General features: G+C 37.8%; 1 protein-coding gene across 4 annotated transcripts in view; it reads left to right on the forward strand.

Annotated features, from left to right (window-relative positions):
• The window catches only part of DGKH (diacylglycerol kinase eta), a 173,250-nt gene that overhangs the window by 142,285 nt on the left and 11,562 nt on the right, over positions 1 to 19,403 (forward strand). For 3 of the 4 annotated variants that reach the window (XM_027472310.3, XM_072032522.1, XM_072032524.1), the window contains 8 exons: positions 2,827 to 2,940; positions 3,230 to 3,364; positions 4,348 to 4,511; positions 5,710 to 5,815; positions 7,339 to 7,431; positions 12,336 to 12,455; positions 12,776 to 12,884; positions 14,327 to 14,457. In XM_027472310.3, the coding sequence (XP_027328111.3) occupies positions 2,827 to 2,940; positions 3,230 to 3,364; positions 4,348 to 4,511; positions 5,710 to 5,815; positions 7,339 to 7,431; positions 12,336 to 12,455; positions 12,776 to 12,884; positions 14,327 to 14,457 (972 nt within the window). The remainder of the gene's footprint in view (positions 1 to 2,826; positions 2,941 to 3,229; positions 3,365 to 4,347; positions 4,512 to 5,709; positions 5,816 to 7,338; positions 7,432 to 12,335; positions 12,456 to 12,775; positions 12,885 to 14,326; positions 14,458 to 19,403) is intronic. The other variant, XM_072032523.1, reaches the window with a different exon arrangement.

Genomic DNA, 19,403 nt, shown 5'->3' on the forward strand with positions numbered 1-19,403 from the left:
AAAGTTTCTCAAAGCATAGATTCCACTGTTATATTCTAATAATACGGAAGATGGACAAAGACAATCTCTCACACAGTTTGTACTTGAGTTTTCCTCCTGTTCTACAAACAGCTTTGGATTAAGGGATGGTCACTGCGAAAATTTAGTGACTGGTAATTTAGTGGGGATGGTAATCTGGTTTTAGACATTATTTTCAATGAATGAGCTTCTTAAAAATTTTGCAATGATATCTATTTTTACCTTCCTCCTCATATCTTCCAAGAAATGTTGCACTACACAGGTGCCTGAATGTCTTACAGCTACAGCAGCACTAAGACTGTTTCATGTTCTCTACTTCATGCACAGTACAACCATTGTAATTGCTTGCAGACTATCCCAGTTCTGAATATCCTGATTTACTGTGAGGTCTGATTCACTTAAAACTGTACTCGCCAATTAGATTCTGGTTTTAATCTCGACAATCCAGGACTTCTTTCACCAAACTGCTTTTGCTTTCTTGTGACTTACTATGCTCTGTTTTTATACATGTTTTAAAGTCAGAACAAGTATTTCAACATGTTTCAATATACTTTTTTTTTTTTTTTTTTTTTGGAATACATTGGAGAATGGCAGTTATGTTTATATTTGGCTGCAGATATCTAATATTTTGATGTTCTCCATGTTCAGAGAAGCTTGAAAGCATCTCTAACGTCTGCTCAGCTCCTGTTTGGGAGTTTATTTTTCTCCCTGGGCTGTCTGACTGAGAGAAAAGATCTGTCCTAGCTGTCATACTGGCATACAGCAAATGTGTATGTCTTGGAGGAGTTTTATTGATATTTTTAGTCATCTGGGGATCAGAACTGCCAGCAAAGTACATGTTTGCTCTGGACAAAGTTAGGAGCATAAGCCACTGATTTACTGCAATCTTGAGTGACCGATGGTCAGAGATGGTGGTCTGAAATGCTGTCAGTTCCGCTTATCTGGACTAAAGAAAGATGTTGTCTTGATGGCTGTGAGTATTTCTGAAATGTTACTGGTGAGCCAAAGAGGGCAGCCGTATACTGAGTTAAGCAGGGCTTCTTTAAGCGTGTTGTTTTGGTGTCCAAAAGACAAGTTGGAAACATGACCTGTGGTGAGGTGCAACAGCAAAGGAGGGAATTGTTTTCTGAGCATTGATATGTAGAGATTTGTTTGGCTTCATTTGAAAAAAAAACAATTATATATATGGTTGTTTTTCACTGCAGATATATTTTACTTGTGGAGAGACACAGTAGATTAGGCTGTGGTTTGTCTATTCTTTTTCTAAAATGGAAGCCCAAAATAAATGAAGTCTTGGAACTACTTTTCTTAACCCCTGCTGAGATAGCCCTGTAGATGTCAGTTATTAAAGCTGGATCAGGGACTGTCCATACCTTTTTACCTTGAAAAAACAGAAATTCTGCTTCTGATCTTTTCAAGCAGTTCACTTACCCACTGTAAATGAAAAAAATCCATCAGTGAAAACTTTTGGTTCAGAACACACTAGGCCTAGTAAAATTGCATTTTCATTCTTTGACACTGATTTATTGAAGACTCACCTATGCAATCCTGGGATGCTCTCACGGCAAGTGCCACAACTGTGGTAAACTACAGCAACTGAGGGCAAACTGGTAACTGTGCTGTGCAGCCCTTTCCCTGACATGAATTCCACAGTCTCCAGGTCAAAGCCACACTCACTGCACTGGGGAGAAGTCTCCCATTGGCTTGTGATGGGCAGCAAGGACCAAAGTTCCTCCCCATTTCCCATCCTCTTCCTCACTAAGCCATCACTGCAGCCAGGACTATGCAGTCCTGGATCTTCACCCTCTTATTCTTCACCTCCAGGAAGGAGGCGCCTCCAGTTTCAGGGAGCAGTTGTGTCCTTTGGGCTCCTTTTCATGCATTTTCTCATCTGTTCTCTGGTGTACAATGTAGCTTACTTCACCAAGTGAGGTTGTTTGAGTACCACTCAGAGAAATTTACCCATTATTTACCCATTATAATCTTCCTGGAGTGATACCTCCTGCTGACTTTTCTCCCTTGCTGCTCCCTATTGCATATCACTATGAAATGATCAAGCTTCAAGTGACCATAGGGCTTAAGGTGTCTTCTAGGTCCCTTGAACCAACTGAACTCCAGCCTAAGACTTCCCCCCAACATGGCTGAGTTCTCCTCCAGCACACCAGGTGGCAATGGCACACACTCAGCGTGGTGCAGTTTTGTGAGCTCATGGGAATTCAAAGTCTTGGCTGGATAGGAACATTTGTTAGACTTTTTTTTTTTTAAATAATGTTTATGGCAGATAATTATATACACTTCAAACAAGATTCTCCTCGGTATTAAAGCATCATTTATCAAAGCTGAGAGTGGATCAGATGTTGGTTTCCAGAGAATTATAGGAACATAAGCACTTCTGAGAAAAAAGCATCATTGTTCCTCTTAACTTCAAGAACCTCTTAGATATTAAGTACCTTAACCGAGTGGAGGTTTAAACTGGCCTTTCGTTTTGCACTGAAAAGCATTTCATAGGCTGCATACGGGAACATGCCATCTTTTGTATATATAAGGATATGCCTTGTCATTCAGATGTTTGAAATGCTGTTATCATTGCTGTTTTAACATAACATTTGCCTGCTCTCTGTGGTATCTCATTCCTATAATATTTATAGGGACAATGTAGTTATTCTAAAGCATTTAGATGCATTTAAATATTGAAATTGAATCTGTAAGTGAACCTACAGCAAAGAAGGCTGAATTTGTGCTTCATTGGTCATGCACTCTAAGCACCAAATGTGCCACGGAAAATGGAATATTTTATTTTTCTTTCAGATATTTGGGGCCCCATCTTTTGATGATAAAATCTTAGAAGTTGTGGCAGTATTTGGCAGCATGCAGATGGCGGTTTCAAGAGTTATCAAACTGCAGCACCACCGGATAGCTCAGGTCTGTTTCTTGATGGAAAGCACATGACTTAGTTGGCATCAGTTTGGGATGCTGGAGAGTGGTGGTACTCTAGATGACCACTGCCCTATACATTAATAAAGCACTGACATTGTTTTAATGTTAACGGGTAACAAATTGTCTTAAATGATGGATGAAGTATAAAAGCGCTTCACCCTTGAGGCAAATCTGGAGGGAAGCCACAGCTCCTAGTAATCAACATATTTCAGGTGGTCCGTCAGTTTGATTAATATTTATTGCTCTGTAAAATAACATGTTTGTTCTTTTCCAGTGTCGGTCAGTAAAGATCACCATACTTGGTGATGAAGGGGTTCCAGTGCAAGTCGATGGAGAGGCATGGATCCAGCCCCCGGGAGTTATTAAAATTGTACATAAAAACAGAGCTCAGATGCTAACACGAGACAGAGTACGTTGAAGAAAGCATGTTATAAGATACCTTTGCTAAAATTGTTTTCGGTAGTAATTCGATTTAGTTATAATAGGAAAAAATAGTGCTTACAAAAATGTTTTATAACTATTTATATTACTTAAATAATTACTTGCAGTTATCTAATTTCTGTAATGAGCAGGATAGAGAAGTGTTCTTTTGCACAAGTGACACAGCTCTTTACTAGTTCTTTTCAGTTACATTAGTGCTATTCCCATGTTCTTATTTAATATATTCGAAGAGGAAGAATGCTCAATTTTTTTTTTTTTTAATTTTTATTTTTTGAGTCACTAAATTTATACACAGTCATATACTGGAAATGTTAACAAGTTGCAGAAATAGTGAAGTTCTATAATGTCTATTTTTCAGCATAATTTCTGCAGATTTCTCTCATCTCTGTGTCCCACTAATTCTCCATCTTCCACATGACACAGTCTCAGAAAGAAGAGACACAAGCAGACTCTAGTCACAAAACCACTACAGAGTTCATGCTTATCTAGGATTACTGTGCAAAAGGCTTTATTGTGCCTCAGTTCTCTGTCCACTAGCTGGATGTTGAATCTAGTGTGGAATTAATAGCATTGAAATTGTATTTTATTAAATTTGTTAACTTTTTTTCTGCCATTTGTTTAGGTTTGATATTTCTATTACTTTGAGATTTGGATCCTACTGTCCTCACAAAATATGCTTACATTATTCTTGCCTTCATATTCTTACAATTTTGGAAGACATTTGATGAGAATAACAGGGAGAGAGATATCTTTCAGAACTGGATAATTATCTTTATTTTATATAGAATCAGATTATTCTCTATACTAAGTTTTAAACAAATAAATGTCACTTCATTATTTAGAGACCTAATACTACTTATATTAAATTGTGTGTCATTCCATAAGCTTTTACGTATATCGACAAAAATACCACAAGTGCTGTAAACTGACTGTATAATTCATTTTGATCAGGCCTTTGAAAACACCCTGAAGTCTTGGGAAGACAAACAGAAGTATGATTCCTGCAAACCTGTCATTCGATCTCCCTTGTACCCTCAACAGGCTGAGTTGGCTACAGAAGAAGAAGTCACTCAGATACAGCTCTGTTCACAAGCTGCAGAAGAACTTATTACCAGGTACAATAGAATTAGTAAGTTTGGATTGGTAACCTATACACCAAGACTGAATTATTCATGCAAGTGCATACATAGATTTAGTAGTGTGTATTTTCACAGAATCATAGAATGGCTTAGGTTGGAAGGGACCTTAAATACCATCTAATTCCACCCTCCTGCCATGGGCAGGGACACCTCCCACCAGACCAGGTTGCCCAAAGCCCCATCCAACCTGGCCTTGAACACCTCCAGGGATGGGGCATCCACAGGTTCTCTGGGCAACCTGTGCCAGCACCTCACCACCCTCTGAATGAATAATTTCCTCCTAACAGCTGATTTAAATCTCCCCTCTTGTAGTTTAAAGCTATTCCCCCTTGTCCTATCATTATCTGCCTGAGCATTATATGCTCTCCATCTTTTTTTACAAGCCCCCTTGAAGTACTGAAAGACCACTGTGTGTTCTCCCCAGAGCCCTCTCTTCTTCAGGCTGAACATCCCCAGCTCTCTCAGCCTGTCTTGATAGGAGAAAAGTAATCAAAAGTAATTCTTGGAGTCCCTGTTTAGTAGCACTGATAATATAAAAAAGGAATCAAAGAACTACATATTTGTAGTTCTTCAATGGTTTTTGTATTGTTCTGGTGACTTAAGTAGACATAGAAAGATGATTTAGATTATAGTTTACCTCAAGGGAAATTTAGCCAAGACAGTTTAAAAACTTCTTTGCTGTTAAACAGATAGTCCTGAGGTTGTAATTATGTTGAACTTCAAATAATCTGTAATGATTGCAGCCAATTTTAATGTCATATCTAAAGGAGTTCTTAAGCTTTTTGTTTTATGCTTTGTGGAATATATTTAATATTTTTTAAGATAATTTCAGATGAGTTATCTTAATATGTGAGAGTTTTCCTTTCTGGTTTATTTGAGTTAATAGCCCCACATTTTTTTTTGGTCCAAGTCTTGCATAGCATTTGTGTTCTAAGACAGATAAATGCATCTCTATTTCATAGCAGAATAAATCTTCTGTATTATAGATATCATTTATATGAGGTTCTGTGTTGCTTGAAGTGATGCTTATATTAGAACTTTTGTTATAAAAGACTACATTTCTTACCTGTTTTGTGAACTTTTTATATTTTCTCACATGATAATATTGTGTACTCTTAAAAATTACTCTTTATAGGAGGTAAGAAATATTTTTCTCTTCTTCCTATTTTTGTAGAATCTGTGAAGCAGCAAAAATACATGGCCTCTTGGAGCAAGAGCTTGCTCATGCTGTTAATGCATGTTCACATGCATTAAATAAAGCCAACCCAAGGTTTCCTGAGGTAAAGGAAGAACAGACATTTATGTATAAGTAAATACATTATAATATCTGTGGGCATAAAATGTTGTGACATAGGATCCGTGCTCTCCCTGCTCCCATATTGCAACAAGTTGGGTGATAATTCTTAAAGTTTTTATGAACAAGACTCTTAGATATACATACACATACTCAAGTTTAAAATGAAATTGCTTAACAGGTGAACAGATCTGTGTTGACTCCCCTTTTTTGTCACTTTTTCCTAAGGTGAAAATAAAGGGAAAGTTACTTCCAATTCTGAAGGTGCTGGTCTGCAGGAAGTCTTAGCTCTTCACATGCTTAAGGAAACACCCCATAGCTGATAAATTTGGGAGAGATAATGCTCAAAGATTCTGAAATTTCATATTAGTACTGGGAATATGAGTTAGAAAAACTGTCTTCCTACGGAAGAGGGAGAAAAGTCCCCCCCAATCATAGATCAATGTGACATCTGAGAAAACAGATGTAGTTTCTGCATTCATCATTGTCCTCCCCAGTTGATGTTCCCTTCTGTGATTACTGGGTGTTGGAAAGGGACATTAATGACTGAATATGTGGAATATCTGAGTTTTGTTGTGGTGTGGGAGTAACCAAAAGGAAGATTGAATGAGGGGCATGGTGAAAGTATGTCTGTTGTCTTTTGGAAGAAGTCAAGAATTCACTCCATCTAAAGTGGAAATCCACAGCCAGGGGCATTCATCCTGAAGTGATGCAGCAGCATGTATATTAGTCAAGCAAGATGGTGTGCTCTTGTAGTTCTGAGCACAAGTAAATCCAGCTCATGTCAGCAAGTAGCAAAAACAATAGCCAAATTAAGCTGACATCAGCAAACAACAGTGTAGGCATATCTCCAGACACAGAGTACAGGCATGATGAAGGCTCAACAAATGATATTACTACACACAAGTCAATTCTTGTGAATGTGTTCATAGAAATTTTCACACTTAATTGTTTATCCAAACATTATGCAGAGAATACAGAGAGGGGAGAAAGGGAACTAAGTCTTTCTTTGCACTAGGCAATCTGTGTGTTTGCAGGGGTTGGACCAAAAGATTATTAATTAGGTAGAGTCTATTTATGTAATTTTAAGTGACCTAAGCTTATCTGTGGTAAATATGTCAGTTAACCTGTGCTTCTTAAAGTATGACTAGCAGTTTACTTCTGCTAAGATAAAGGTGAATGATTTGTGTCAATGAGCTGTTACAAGAGGCCCACAACTTCTCTGTTGGCCTTTGCCATCCATAAATGTCATGGATTCTTCTCAGAGGTGTCTTGTCACTGGACCTTTGGGATTGTATAAGGTCATATTAAATAAAGTTGGGGAAAAGACAGTAAATAAATAGTATATTTTTCTTTTTTGTGATCTCAGTGTTGAAGAAGTTTTCAATGTAGAGCTAAATTGATGTATTTATCCTAGAAGCATACACAGTATATGCTGTAAGCCCAAAGTGCTTATTCTCAGACCAACTAGCATCCCATCAAATAATTTTTATGCTTCTTATTCCCCAGAGTCTTACCAGAAACACTGCCATGGAGATAGCTGTCAATGTGAAGGCCTTACATAATGAAACTGAATCCCTGCTAGTAGGAAGAGTTCCTTTGGTAAGGTGACAAAATGTTATCTTATTCCCTCATACTTGATGTGATCTGTTCTTTGATCTAGCATACTAACACGGAATTTAAGATGTGTTATAAGCAGCTCTGTAAGGCCAGATGGAAGATAGTACACTGCATTTGTGGCTGGAAGCAGAATATACCAATTTGTCTGAGTTCAGGTGTGAAACATATTGGGGCAGGTTTGGATACCTCTTTACATGTGAAAATGGTACAAGTCCATTCTACAGTAACAAGGGCTAATATATGGCCTAAAGGCTAATAACCACTTAAGTTCTAGAAATAGAATAGAATAGGTTAATTGGAAGGGACCTACAAAGATCACAAAGTCCAACTGCCTGACCACTTCAGGGCTAACTGAGATTTAAAGCATGTTATTAAGGGCATTATCCAAATGGTTCTTGAACACTGGCAGGCATGGGACATTAACTGCCTTTCTAGGAAGACTGTTCCAGTGTCTGACCACCCTCACGGTAAAGAAATGTTTCCCAATGTCCAGTCTGAACCTCCTCGGTGCAGCTTTGTGCTGTTCCCACATGTTCTATCATTGGTTACTGGAGAGAAGAGATGGTCAGCTCTCTCTCCACCTCCCCTCCTCAGGAAGTTGTTAGGGAGCAATAAGGTTGCCTCCTAGCCTCTTGTTCTCCAGAGTAGACACCTCAGGTGTCCTCGGCCTCTCCTCACAGCTAATGCCTTCCAGCCCTATTACCTATTGCCTATTGTTGCCCTCCTTTGGACATTCAAGGAACCTAACACTCTTTTTACATTGTGTAGCCCAGAACTGCACACAATATTGAAGGGGAGGCTGTGCCAATGCTAATTACTGTGGGATAATCACCTCTTTTGACCAGTTTTGCCCTCCTGGTTTGCCAGGGCACACTGCTGGCTTGTGTTAAGCCAACTGGCGACCAGCAACCCCAGCTCCCTTTCTGCACAACTACTTTCTAGCCACTCATCTCCCAGTCTGTGCCTATGTCCAGCATTAGTCTGTCCCTGGTGCAGAATCTCACATTTTCCAATCATAGAATCATTAGGGTTGGAAAAGACCTCCAAGATCATCTGGATCGTCTTCCTACTTTGCCAAACGATGCCGTTGATGATTGTACAATGTTCCAGTCTGTCTAGATCCCTCTGCAAGGTCTCCTGTCTGTCCAGAGAGTCAAGAGCACCTCCTCATTTAATAAAATAGTTAAAGATTAGGCTTATATGATCTATTTTATGAAGTTTTAAAAGGGAAAAATATTCATTAATTGCTTTTGTTCAAGACATGGGAAAAATACCTACTGGCGGTTTTTTTTTTCTTTTTTTTTTTTTCCCTCCAGATGGTTATTACTAATCCCCCATTTGAGGTTGAGTGAGGCATTGATAGAGAAAATTGTTTAATTTTTAAAATAGTTTGGGAAGAGGAATTAGAGGAAAAGGTTTACGTTGCTGATGCAATACTAGGACTAGTGTAATTTATCAAGGCAATCTAGGCATAATGTTATTATGGAAACTTTCCAACTGAAACATTACCTCTCATTGTGCTCTCATTGTGTCGTTGAGCTGATCCAGTGTTCAAACTCCTAAACTTAATTTGATTCATTTGTCTGTGTCTGATTTTTGCATATTTTATTTCTGTTTCTCATTATGGTCTATGCATACGTCTTCATGGGTCTACATAAAATATATTTATTTAATAAAAAGGTTGTTTGGAAGTTACCTAGGTATCTTCCAGAAATATGCATTACACTCATTTGACAGCATTCTTTTATTTCATTACTTTTCTTACTCAGAATAGTATTCCACAGTTACAATAACAAGGCACCATTGCAGCCTTATTGGCACATATTTTATAAATGCAAAAGCTACATGTATGTTGGTTCCTCACTTTGATTAGAAACAGATGAAGTGTAAGGTGTTGCTTGATCTGTCTTCTGCTGTTCTATCAAACACTGTTCTCCAGTCTTTCTCCCGTGACAAAGATAGACACTTTCTTTAATATCTTACTTTTTTTTTTTTTTTTTTTTTTTTTCAATAATCCCCCACCCTCTCATCTGTGATCAAAGCTCCCTGTAGCTGTCAATTGATGCCTCCCTTGCATATGCTACTTGGTAAGCTTTTTCTCTGGATGCTGTTTACCAGCTCTGAGAATTTCCATTATAAGGAGACAAGAAATGTAAATGCATATACAAGGAGACTGATTCTTGCCACCTCCTGTAAGATAACATTAACCAATTTCATATGACAGTATTGGCTGGGTGACATCCAAGGGTGAATTAGATATAAATACCATTTTTAGGTAAATGAAAAGATGGGACAACGAAGCTGATTTGTGAATCTCACAGGTAGTTATGGCTGGAATACGGTTTGGAAAAAAAAAAAAAGAAATGTAGTTATGTTTTGTCCAGATATTTACAAATAATTAGAATGGCTTGGGTTGGAAGGGACCTTAAAGATCATCTAGTTCCAACCCCTCTACCATGATGGGGATACCACCCACGACATTAGGTTGACCAGAGTCTTATTGAACTTGGCCTTAAGCAATTTCAGGGATGGGGTATCCACAACTTCTCTGGACAACGTGTTCTAGTGCCTCACCATCCCCTGAGTGAAGACTTTCCTCCTAACATCTAATCTAAATCTCCCATCTTTTCATTTAAAACCATTCCCCCTTTTCCTGTCATTGTCTGCCTGTCACCCATGTGATAAAGATACTAAAAAGCACCAGTCCTAAGACAGCCCCCTGAGGGATACCACTCATCACTGGCCTCCACCTGGGCATTGAGCTGTTGACTGCATCTCTGACTACAGCCATTCAGCCTATTCCTTGTCCACCCTTCAAATCCATATCTCACCAATTTAGAGAAAAGGATGTCGTATTGGTACCGGGTCAAAGACTTTAAAGAACTCCAGGTAGATGAACGCACTGTTTCACTTTTTACTTTTTCAAAAGCATTTCCAATTTGGAACAGAGCACTATTTTACATTATACTAAGGGATAAGTACAACATTCATTTCAGTTGAATGAAAGGATCTGAACTCACTGAAATCAAATATCATCACATGAAAAATTTTATTTGGGAAGAAACTGAAAAATCCTTTACTTTAAACATCTAAAACATCTTTAAACATCTTTAAACTTGAATATAAGAAGCTTTTCCTAGCAGGAGAATTTACCCTAAATTTGATGACTCCTTTACCAGAATTGCACTGTAGGTTGTTTTTATTTATTTATTTATTTATTTATTTATTGAGTAATATTTCTAATGAATAAACTTTCTCACCATCAACTGAGAGTTTCTTGGCCCTAAGCAAAACATTTCCCTTTGAGAATCAAGCAATTAGATAAGTGCTTATTGAGAGAGAGCTTCAGTCATTTATATAAAAATACAAGACTTCATAAACAATTTTTAAAAATGAAAACACAAAATTTGTAACTTCTTCAAAGACAAATGGATCATCCTCAAAATTATCTAAACATTCAAGTTGAAAAAAATGTAAGGCAAAAGAAAGATCAGTCTGCTTATAGGGATTGAATTCTCTCCCTGAGTTCTGTGGACTTTAGAAGAAAAAAGAACACCGTAGCAAGAAGGAGCTAATATTTCCAATATAACTATACTAAAGAGTGATATCTTACTAATGATGGTCTCTGCTCTGAAAAGTGGTAATATATGCAAACTATTGAAGAAAAAAGTTTCTGTTAGGTAGGATAAATTAGTGGGGACTTGTAATTTATCTCCAAAAACCTAAGAAGTCAAAATCTTTTTCCAGCACTGGAGATCAAAGATGCTCTTAAAAATCCATTTTAAAAAAGGATTCGTTTGTACATAACTTCATTAGATCTTTTCAAAAAGATATTCTGAACTGCTTTGGGCCTACTTTTACTTCAAAGAGAAAAATGGATGTTCAGATTGCTTACTCAGTGATTCCAAGCAACTTGTTCCAGTATTCAACGCTTTATCTCAAAATGGGGCTTCAGCAACCCCAGATAAGCCCAAAACAGCTTTGTGTTTGATGAGCTGTTTGCCTTACCCTTTCCACACAAATTTCACTTACACAACAGCTGCAGAATGTGGTTTTCTGACCGAGATTCAGAGGAAAACTGATATATCCATAGGATTCTCAAAGTGCTGATAGAGCCAAATTCCTATAGGTCAGTAAGTCCCAAGCTTTTTATACTTTCATTTCCTCTTTGGCCTTCACTTTGGCTTTTTGTCTCCCCTTGGTAGGCTACAGTCCCGTCCCCTTCCATGCCTGTTGCCAGTTCTTTCACACCTTTAGCCAGCAGTAGTAGCTGAAGTGGCTCCATGTCTAACCTATTAAGAAGGGATAGTTCAGATCTCATATCACCAGTGGAATGCCTTTGCGAATGGGATGTCTTTGGGAATGGAATGCCTTGGAAATCCATTCCATGAGATTCTTGAGTGTCTTAGAGATCCATGGCACAAGATCCATTTCCTTTTACTTGACCACATAAGAGTGTTCTATCATATGAAGAAATCTACAAATAATAACTTGGGCTTACTACCATCTACTCATTTTTTATTTTTTTTTAACATCACGTTTCATACAAAGACTTTCCAGGCTATTGTCCTTCTGGTCAGCTTTTTACTCCTTTGTGCTAGAAGCTACCATTTCCAATGTTGTGTTCTGGTGTCGGTGTTATCAGATAACTTTTGTTCTGTGAAGACTCACGAGCGTGGCAAATGGGTCTATACTAAATGTAGCATCAGGGTGGTCTGAAATGCCTCTGAAGGAAAATTTAAGTTGATAAGACATGTTTTCACGTTTTTCTTTTACATTTGCTGCAATGTAGTCATCTGTTTGTGTGTAGTAACAACATATTCTGATATAAAAAGTTATATGGTAACAAATCTTAAAGTACTATTTTCTGGCCTATTTATAAACAGCAGTTAGAAGCTCCCCATGAAGAGCTGCTGTCTGATGCTTTGCACAGCGTGGAGACAGAGTTGAGAAAACTTGCTGAGATACCTTGGCTTTATTATGTGTTTCAACCTAATGATGATGAGGTGAGTTTGATTAATAACTTTCTGTTTCTAATTAAACTTTATTTTTAAGAGTAAGTTAGACTCATAATGTGGAGAGGCAATTTCAGTAATGATGCTAGATCATTTCTGTCTTCTGTGAGCAAGCTCAGAGCTTAGGGCATTTTTTTTGTATTCTGCTCCCTCTTATGAACTGAAAAGGCTTCAAATGGTTATTTAGCAAATGAAACTAGTATGGAGTTAAATCCTTACATAATTCTTTGCAGAAGTAAAACCATCTCAAGTATGTAATTTAAGCGTTGTTTTCTGTTAATTAAAGGTAACTATGTTTTTCTTTCATCCAGGATCCTCCTTTGGATTATGCTAAAAGAAACAACAGAAGTACAGTGTTTCGCATAGTGCCAAAGTTTAAAAAAGAAAAAATTCAGAAGCATAAGACCAGCCCTCAGCCTGGTATGTGTTTTGAAATTACAAGAAAAATAATAACATTTGGGGAAAATGTGATTTTGTGTTTGTCTGTGGGTTGGTTGTTTTTTTTTTGTTTGTTTGTTTCATATTTTTAGTAAGAGTTGAAATTATGTGCTATACCTAAGCGTAAAGTCCTGACCCTGATAAATTGAGAGGCAACTGAACTAACTGGCATCTTTATTAGGATGAACATTCCTTCAATGCATTTAGAAAGTATTCAGTAGGACCCCATGACTTCCAGGTGAACCAAAGAACTACTGCAAAAATATTTAGATAGCTACTGTTTTATCATGAAACAGGACCCATGTCATTGCTGGTGGTTGCAGTTGATTAACTCGTAGCAATATAAGCCATATGTAGACCCACAATTTCCCTGTGAAGCTCCAATTCAGGTTATTCAGGTTAGTTTCAGGAGCTGTGCAATACCTTTATCACACTGGTTTATTTAACCAGTTAGTCTTAAATTTCAGGTGGTTTTCAAGTTCAGCGATTTAGGCAAGTCAAACAAAAAGCCATGATAGTCAATATTGATCTTTTAATTAGTAGAATTTGAACAAACTCCACTCTCCTCTCTTCCCACCATTATCCGTGAAGTTACTTCCTTAATATTATGTCCAGGAGTTAATCAGTGATCAGATGGCCCTAAAACTGTTCTTACATCTTTGTGTTTTTAATGTTTTTAATCTGCAAAATTTTGCCATTGTTGACTAGACTTTAGTTTCAGATTAGACTTCAGATTGACTTCACTTTAAAACTAAAGCAGCATTGAACAAAGTTGCAAAATTATAGTAATAAGTAGCATAGCTTTTTTTTCTTTTCAATAAATGTGCTTTTATTAGGACTAATGTGGGCAACTAACCTTAGAGAACAATGTTTTACAGAGAGCTTATTAATGACCCATGTAACACAATAGTTTAAAGAATACTTGTAGCATTAATTAATACTAGAAATTGTTAATTAAAACTGGACTTGCTTGCTGCCATTGCTGTATCTGAGGTATAGTTTATATATTAATTTTACATGTTGATTAGTTTTGAAGGCTTCTCCTCTTCCTGGATGACTACTAATAAATTAATGGTATAAAGCAGAACATTAGACTTTGCGTCACTGATCCTAAGATTGTTTAATGCGAATTTGTTGGGACATGAGGTTTTAAAGGCTTTACTGAAGAAACTGTAGTAAAGCTGAAAGCATGGCTGCAAAGCAAAGAACCCCAACTTTGTTTAGATACTTTCTCATGTTAACTGCTAACCTGTAACCTGCATGTATAAAGGAAATTGTCGTTTTTTCTGGAAATGACACCTCTAACCTTTCCCTTTGCTAGCACGGCAATTCTACTCTGTTTTCCACTCTCTTTGGCCTAACCTTTGCTTGTAATGCATTTGAGCATGTAGAAATTAAGGGGGTTTTGCTCTTAACTTTGGTAGTTCAAAAATGGGGCACAGATGAAGTTGCTGCTTGGCTGGATCTGCTCAGTTTGGGAGAGTACAAAGAAATCTTCATCAGCCATGACATCCGAGGCTCTGAGCTTTTACATCTGGAAAGGCGAGATCTTAAGGTATTTCCTTTGTGCTACTTTTCTGCTATTGACCATTTTCTTTGACAAAACAACAACCAACTTTTCTTCTTTCCCTGCACTTGTTATGTGCTTGTAGCTTGGCTTACACTGTGCAAATATGCAATAAACTAATATGCGCTGTCCTTTGGCCTGAATTTCTTAAGTGCTGAATTGTACTCGCTACCAAGAATATATGTGTTATCAGAAATTTCCTTTTTTGCACCTTATGTAGAATGATAGCATTATAGTTTATGTCAGAAGGCATAGGAAAAGCATGTTTGATATCTTACTGACATCAGCGTAATATAATGTTATCTTCAAGAGATCGCTGTTTCCATTAAACAGGATCAGTGTGGATCAGTTTATTAAGCTGGTGATAATAATCTTGAATATATCTCCCACGAGGTCAGCAGCTGCAAGCAGCTCACCTGCTTCCAATGATCTGTTGTACATATACTGGATAAAGTTGATGTGAGAGAGATGAGCAGCTTAATAAACTGTGGTGTTGGACTTGAATGGTAATGGTGTTTTTATGTCAAAGTAGACTTTCGCAGGAGATTTTCTCATCCCCAGCCGATCTCTGCCTGATTTTAACTATATAGGCTTAAAAAAGAACACTTTATTTTGTCTTTCTGACTGTCTCAAATATCCTAAAACTTCCTTCCTCTGAGTTCAGATTGGTAAGTTTTGCAGGGAGAAATGTTACGTAGCAGTCTGAGGCTGTTATTTGAGCTTGCTGGTCTTTTTCAAGAATGACTTAAGTGCATCCATTATATGTAATAGAGGCTACATCTTTGGGGATTCATTACATTAGTTTTTCCAGGAACTCAGTAGTAATGAGTTCTTGATAATGTGTTTTGCAACTGCTTTTAGCACGTAAGAGAGGAAATAGGATATTATATAAATTGCAAACATTTATGTTTAGAGTGCAAGTCATTGCTGTAGTCACAGTGCAGTAGTCTCCTGATATGGGCAATACTTTCATATACATGTGACATTTTTCATAAAGTTTCTTACGTAGTTTGAAATCCTGACACTATAATGTAGTGCTTACGTTGTGTGACTTTTGCAGTAGACTGTAGCTGCTCAAGATAGTTGCATCTGATAGGATGACTTTAGCTGTTGCCTGTTATTTTACCCTTTGATATTAGATCACCTAAGCTTCTCTCCATGGAAGTTAAATCCCTTTCTTTCAGGATAGTACAGTCCCTCCATGAACAAAACAGCCCAAGCAACCCACCACAATGATCCAATGATGATTACAAGTTCTTTTTCTCAATGGTCACTGAACAAATGTAAAGCTTGACTGGGAGATTCTGCAAAATACAATGCAAAGTTAATAAACTTAATAAAAACGAGATATCAAATTTGTTGGGATAAGTAGAATGGTTCAGCTGAAAAGGACCTACAAAGATCATGAAGTTCAACTGCCAGAAATGGTGGGTAAGACCATCGTCAAACTAGGCATGGTTTCAGGCCCCTAATGGGTACCAATCTGACTACATATGCAGAAGACTGGCACTTCAACCAAGTAAATAACAGCAGCAGAGTAATCATCAACCTGTTCTCTCTGTTACTAAGGCAGATGAGGATTCAGCCTAAATGAAACCCCATCACAAAGGCTAACACCCTGAAATTTGTGTCTTAGAGTCTACACAGAGAAAGACTTCTACAGTCTTGAATAATTTAAGCAGGATTTAAGTTGCTGTGCATACCTTGGCAAGTGGAAGTCTTGCACTAAAATTGTCCCTTCTGCTTGTTATCAGAGCTGGAAACTTCCAAAGTAGTACTTTTTGTAAGGTAGGCCAAGCTTTTGGCCAAGCATGGCTTGCACTCTGTGGAGCAACACTAAATTTAAATAGCAGAGTTGAGCACTCATCTTGCTCATTACATCTGGGGCCTGCAGGTAGCTAATTAAGGGTGTCTCAGGGACCCTGCAGTTTTCTGCCCAGTGACCTGAGCTGGTGTCAAGATGTATAATGTGATACCTAGAAAATGAGGAACATATCACAAGCTGCCCTGCTAATTTGTCCTCTGTTTGGCTATTGAGATGTGCAGATGAGTCTTCAGTGCTGCTGTGAATGATAGTCTGTCTACAGCTTCTCCTCCCATGCAAGGCTTGTGCTTCCTGCCAAACTAAATGGCATAGTCATTGATTCACAGTCTCTTAATCCATGTGCTGTAGTTACCTCTATGACCTCTCAGGTGTACAACAGGAAAAATAGTTGCCCATTTTCAGTTTTGTGATTCTCTGATTTTAATTGAATCCTCTGGGCCCGCTTTTCTATGGTCAAAAGTAGAGATAAAAAGCAGTAAGGAGAAGGTTTTGATGAAACTCACGCAGCACTCCAGAGGTGGGGCCTCACGAGGGCAGAGCAGAGGGGCACAATCCCCTCCCTGCCCTGCTGCCCACCCCTCTGGGGGTGCAGCCCAGGACGCAATTGGCCTGCTGGGCTGCAGGCACACACTGCTGGCTGCTACCCGGCTTTTTGGCCGCCACAACCCCAAATCCCTCTCTGCAGGGCTGCTCTCAGTGAGCTCTTCTCCCAGTCTGTGCTCATGGCTGGGATTGCCCTGACCAAGGTGCAGCACCTGGCACTTGCCGTTGTTGAGCCTCACTAGGTTCACATATGGTGAGTCAAGATCCCTGGAGGTCTTTAGAAGACATTTAGATGTAAAGCTTAGTGATATGGTTTAGTGAAGGACTTGTTAGTGTTAGGTCAGAGGTTGGACTAGATGATCTTGGAGGTCTCTTCCAACCTAGACGATTCTGTGATTCTGTATGCACGTAACATGGCAATAATTAGAACTGCAACACATTTGGTAGGACTAAGGTGACATCTCCTTAGAACTCCAGAGTAACCTTGGTTTCCTTGAAGGTTTTCCACATCTCTTGCCAGCTTAAGGAGGAGTGAGTGTTAAGCTGAAGTCTGTGCTGAGGACTGGCATTTCATCTCTGTCTTTGGTAGTAGTGCATTTTGGAAAAGTTCTTGTACAGAAATTGGTTTATAAGATTTGCTAGACTTCAGACATGCGTGATTTCTTTTGACACTGGGAACACAAGTAGGGTAGTTTTCTGATCTGGAAGATACAGGAATTTTTATATAAATTGCTTGGTTGTTTTACACTCTTGATACATTTTAGCAAAATCTGTGGGCAAACCTGGAATGAATGTATTGTTGGCTAAGCAGATGGGGCTAATCACAGTTGGGTAATGCAGATGAAGAACTCCTGAAAGTTGTTGCAAGAATTTTCATCAGCTTCTTCTTGTCCTATTTTATTTATTTATTTATTTTTTTGAGTCATATCTGCCAGAGGCATAAAAATGGTAAAGTTTGTAGGGAGAGCGTAAGGAGAGGTGACCCTGTAGTTTTAAGACCATAGCTGGGGAAAAAAGTCTGTTTTCTTCCTCAAACTCTGGCTAGAGTCTTGACTTCAAAGCTGAGATTTTGGAGATAATTTTGGGAATGATGCATGGTAGGCTGCTGTGGCAGACCCTTTTAGTCTGAGATGAGAGAACTTCTGCAAACGTTCCTGCATCAGTAGTAAACTGGGAATACTAGATAATATCTACTGCCAGGAACGTATAACATTAATTTCCTTCAATCCAAGCTGTTACACAAGCATCGATTTTTATTTATTTATTTATTTATTGTGTAGCAGGATTTAACAAAAGGGTCCCCAGAATTGCAATAAGTCTCTTAAGACTTGTTGGTCTCAGCTACGTTATAGCAATGTCACTCAGGATGGAATTGATACTAACATTTCTTGTCACTGTAATGTCGGAGCATTCATGATAATTTATAAAAGTTGCTGGGAAAAATGGCTAAGGTTTTTGGCAGTTTAATAATATTCTTTCTTTGTCATTTGCTTTCTGAAAAATCTGGAAGTTCTTAACCTTTAACACATGTGGTTTCTCATGGTTTGGAAAGTATCATACAGGTTTTTCTTTAGATAGAATTTCTGCCACAGAGCAACTGGGATATTTCAGTAGTTTCAATAGTCATGCATAATTTTGTTTAACTGGAAAATTAAGTTTGGCATAAGTAAGAAAAGGTTTTTCTACTCCAAATCTATAATGAAAATGGTTAATATCATTGTTGGATAATTTTAACCAGTTTGCCCACATCAAATCTCTTAACTTAAAAATTGGTATTACTTTTAATTTAATTTAATTTTATTTTAGCTTAGGTGACCACTCATTAGTGGAAACAAGATATAAATGGATGTGATGTGGAAAAATCTTTTTTTTTTTTTCTTCTGATAGGTTTATGAATAGCACTTGGTTTGGGGACTTCCTTGAGTACATCGTGAACTCTTTAAAGCTGACATATACATTCCAAAGTTCTGTAATGGATAGTGAAGTATTGTCGGTTTTCTACTAAAAAACAGCCCCCTCCCCCCCCCCCCCCCCTTTTTTTTTTAATAATTTCTGGCATAACGAGAATTCAATCTTGACTCTGAAAATTAATCCATCTGTTCAATCCATGCATTTACTCTGAAATAATTCATGCCCATCTTACCAACCTTCTTGTTTTGGAGAAATGCTAAATGAATTTCGTATTAACACTTTCAAATAATATGCAGTGCAGATTTTTTGAGGTTTCTGTGGCTGTAGAAAGGTAGATGTAGCCTTTGTGTAAAGTGTGCACAGAATGATATATATGGTTTCATTTTTCAATCTGTATAAAAATAATTATTTCAAGCTGCTTAATTCCACTCTTTTCCATGTCTTCATAATGGAACATTTTCCTACTAAAATGAAAGGATTTTTATTCCAAAGGAATAGATAGTGAATTTTGCTAAGACTTTTATTTAATCACAATGTATTTATATAATGTTTATTTTACAAAGGACTACTATTTGAGTATGCCATTTGCTCAGCATGAACAACAACAAGGATTTTAGAGTTTTTTCAAAGCTGGATTTTACAGATAACAGAAGAT

The sequence above is a fragment of the Anas platyrhynchos genome, chromosome 1 (assembly GCF_047663525.1).
Source record: "Anas platyrhynchos isolate ZD024472 breed Pekin duck chromosome 1, IASCAAS_PekinDuck_T2T, whole genome shotgun sequence".
Lineage (NCBI taxonomy): Eukaryota > Metazoa > Chordata > Aves > Anseriformes > Anatidae > Anas > Anas platyrhynchos.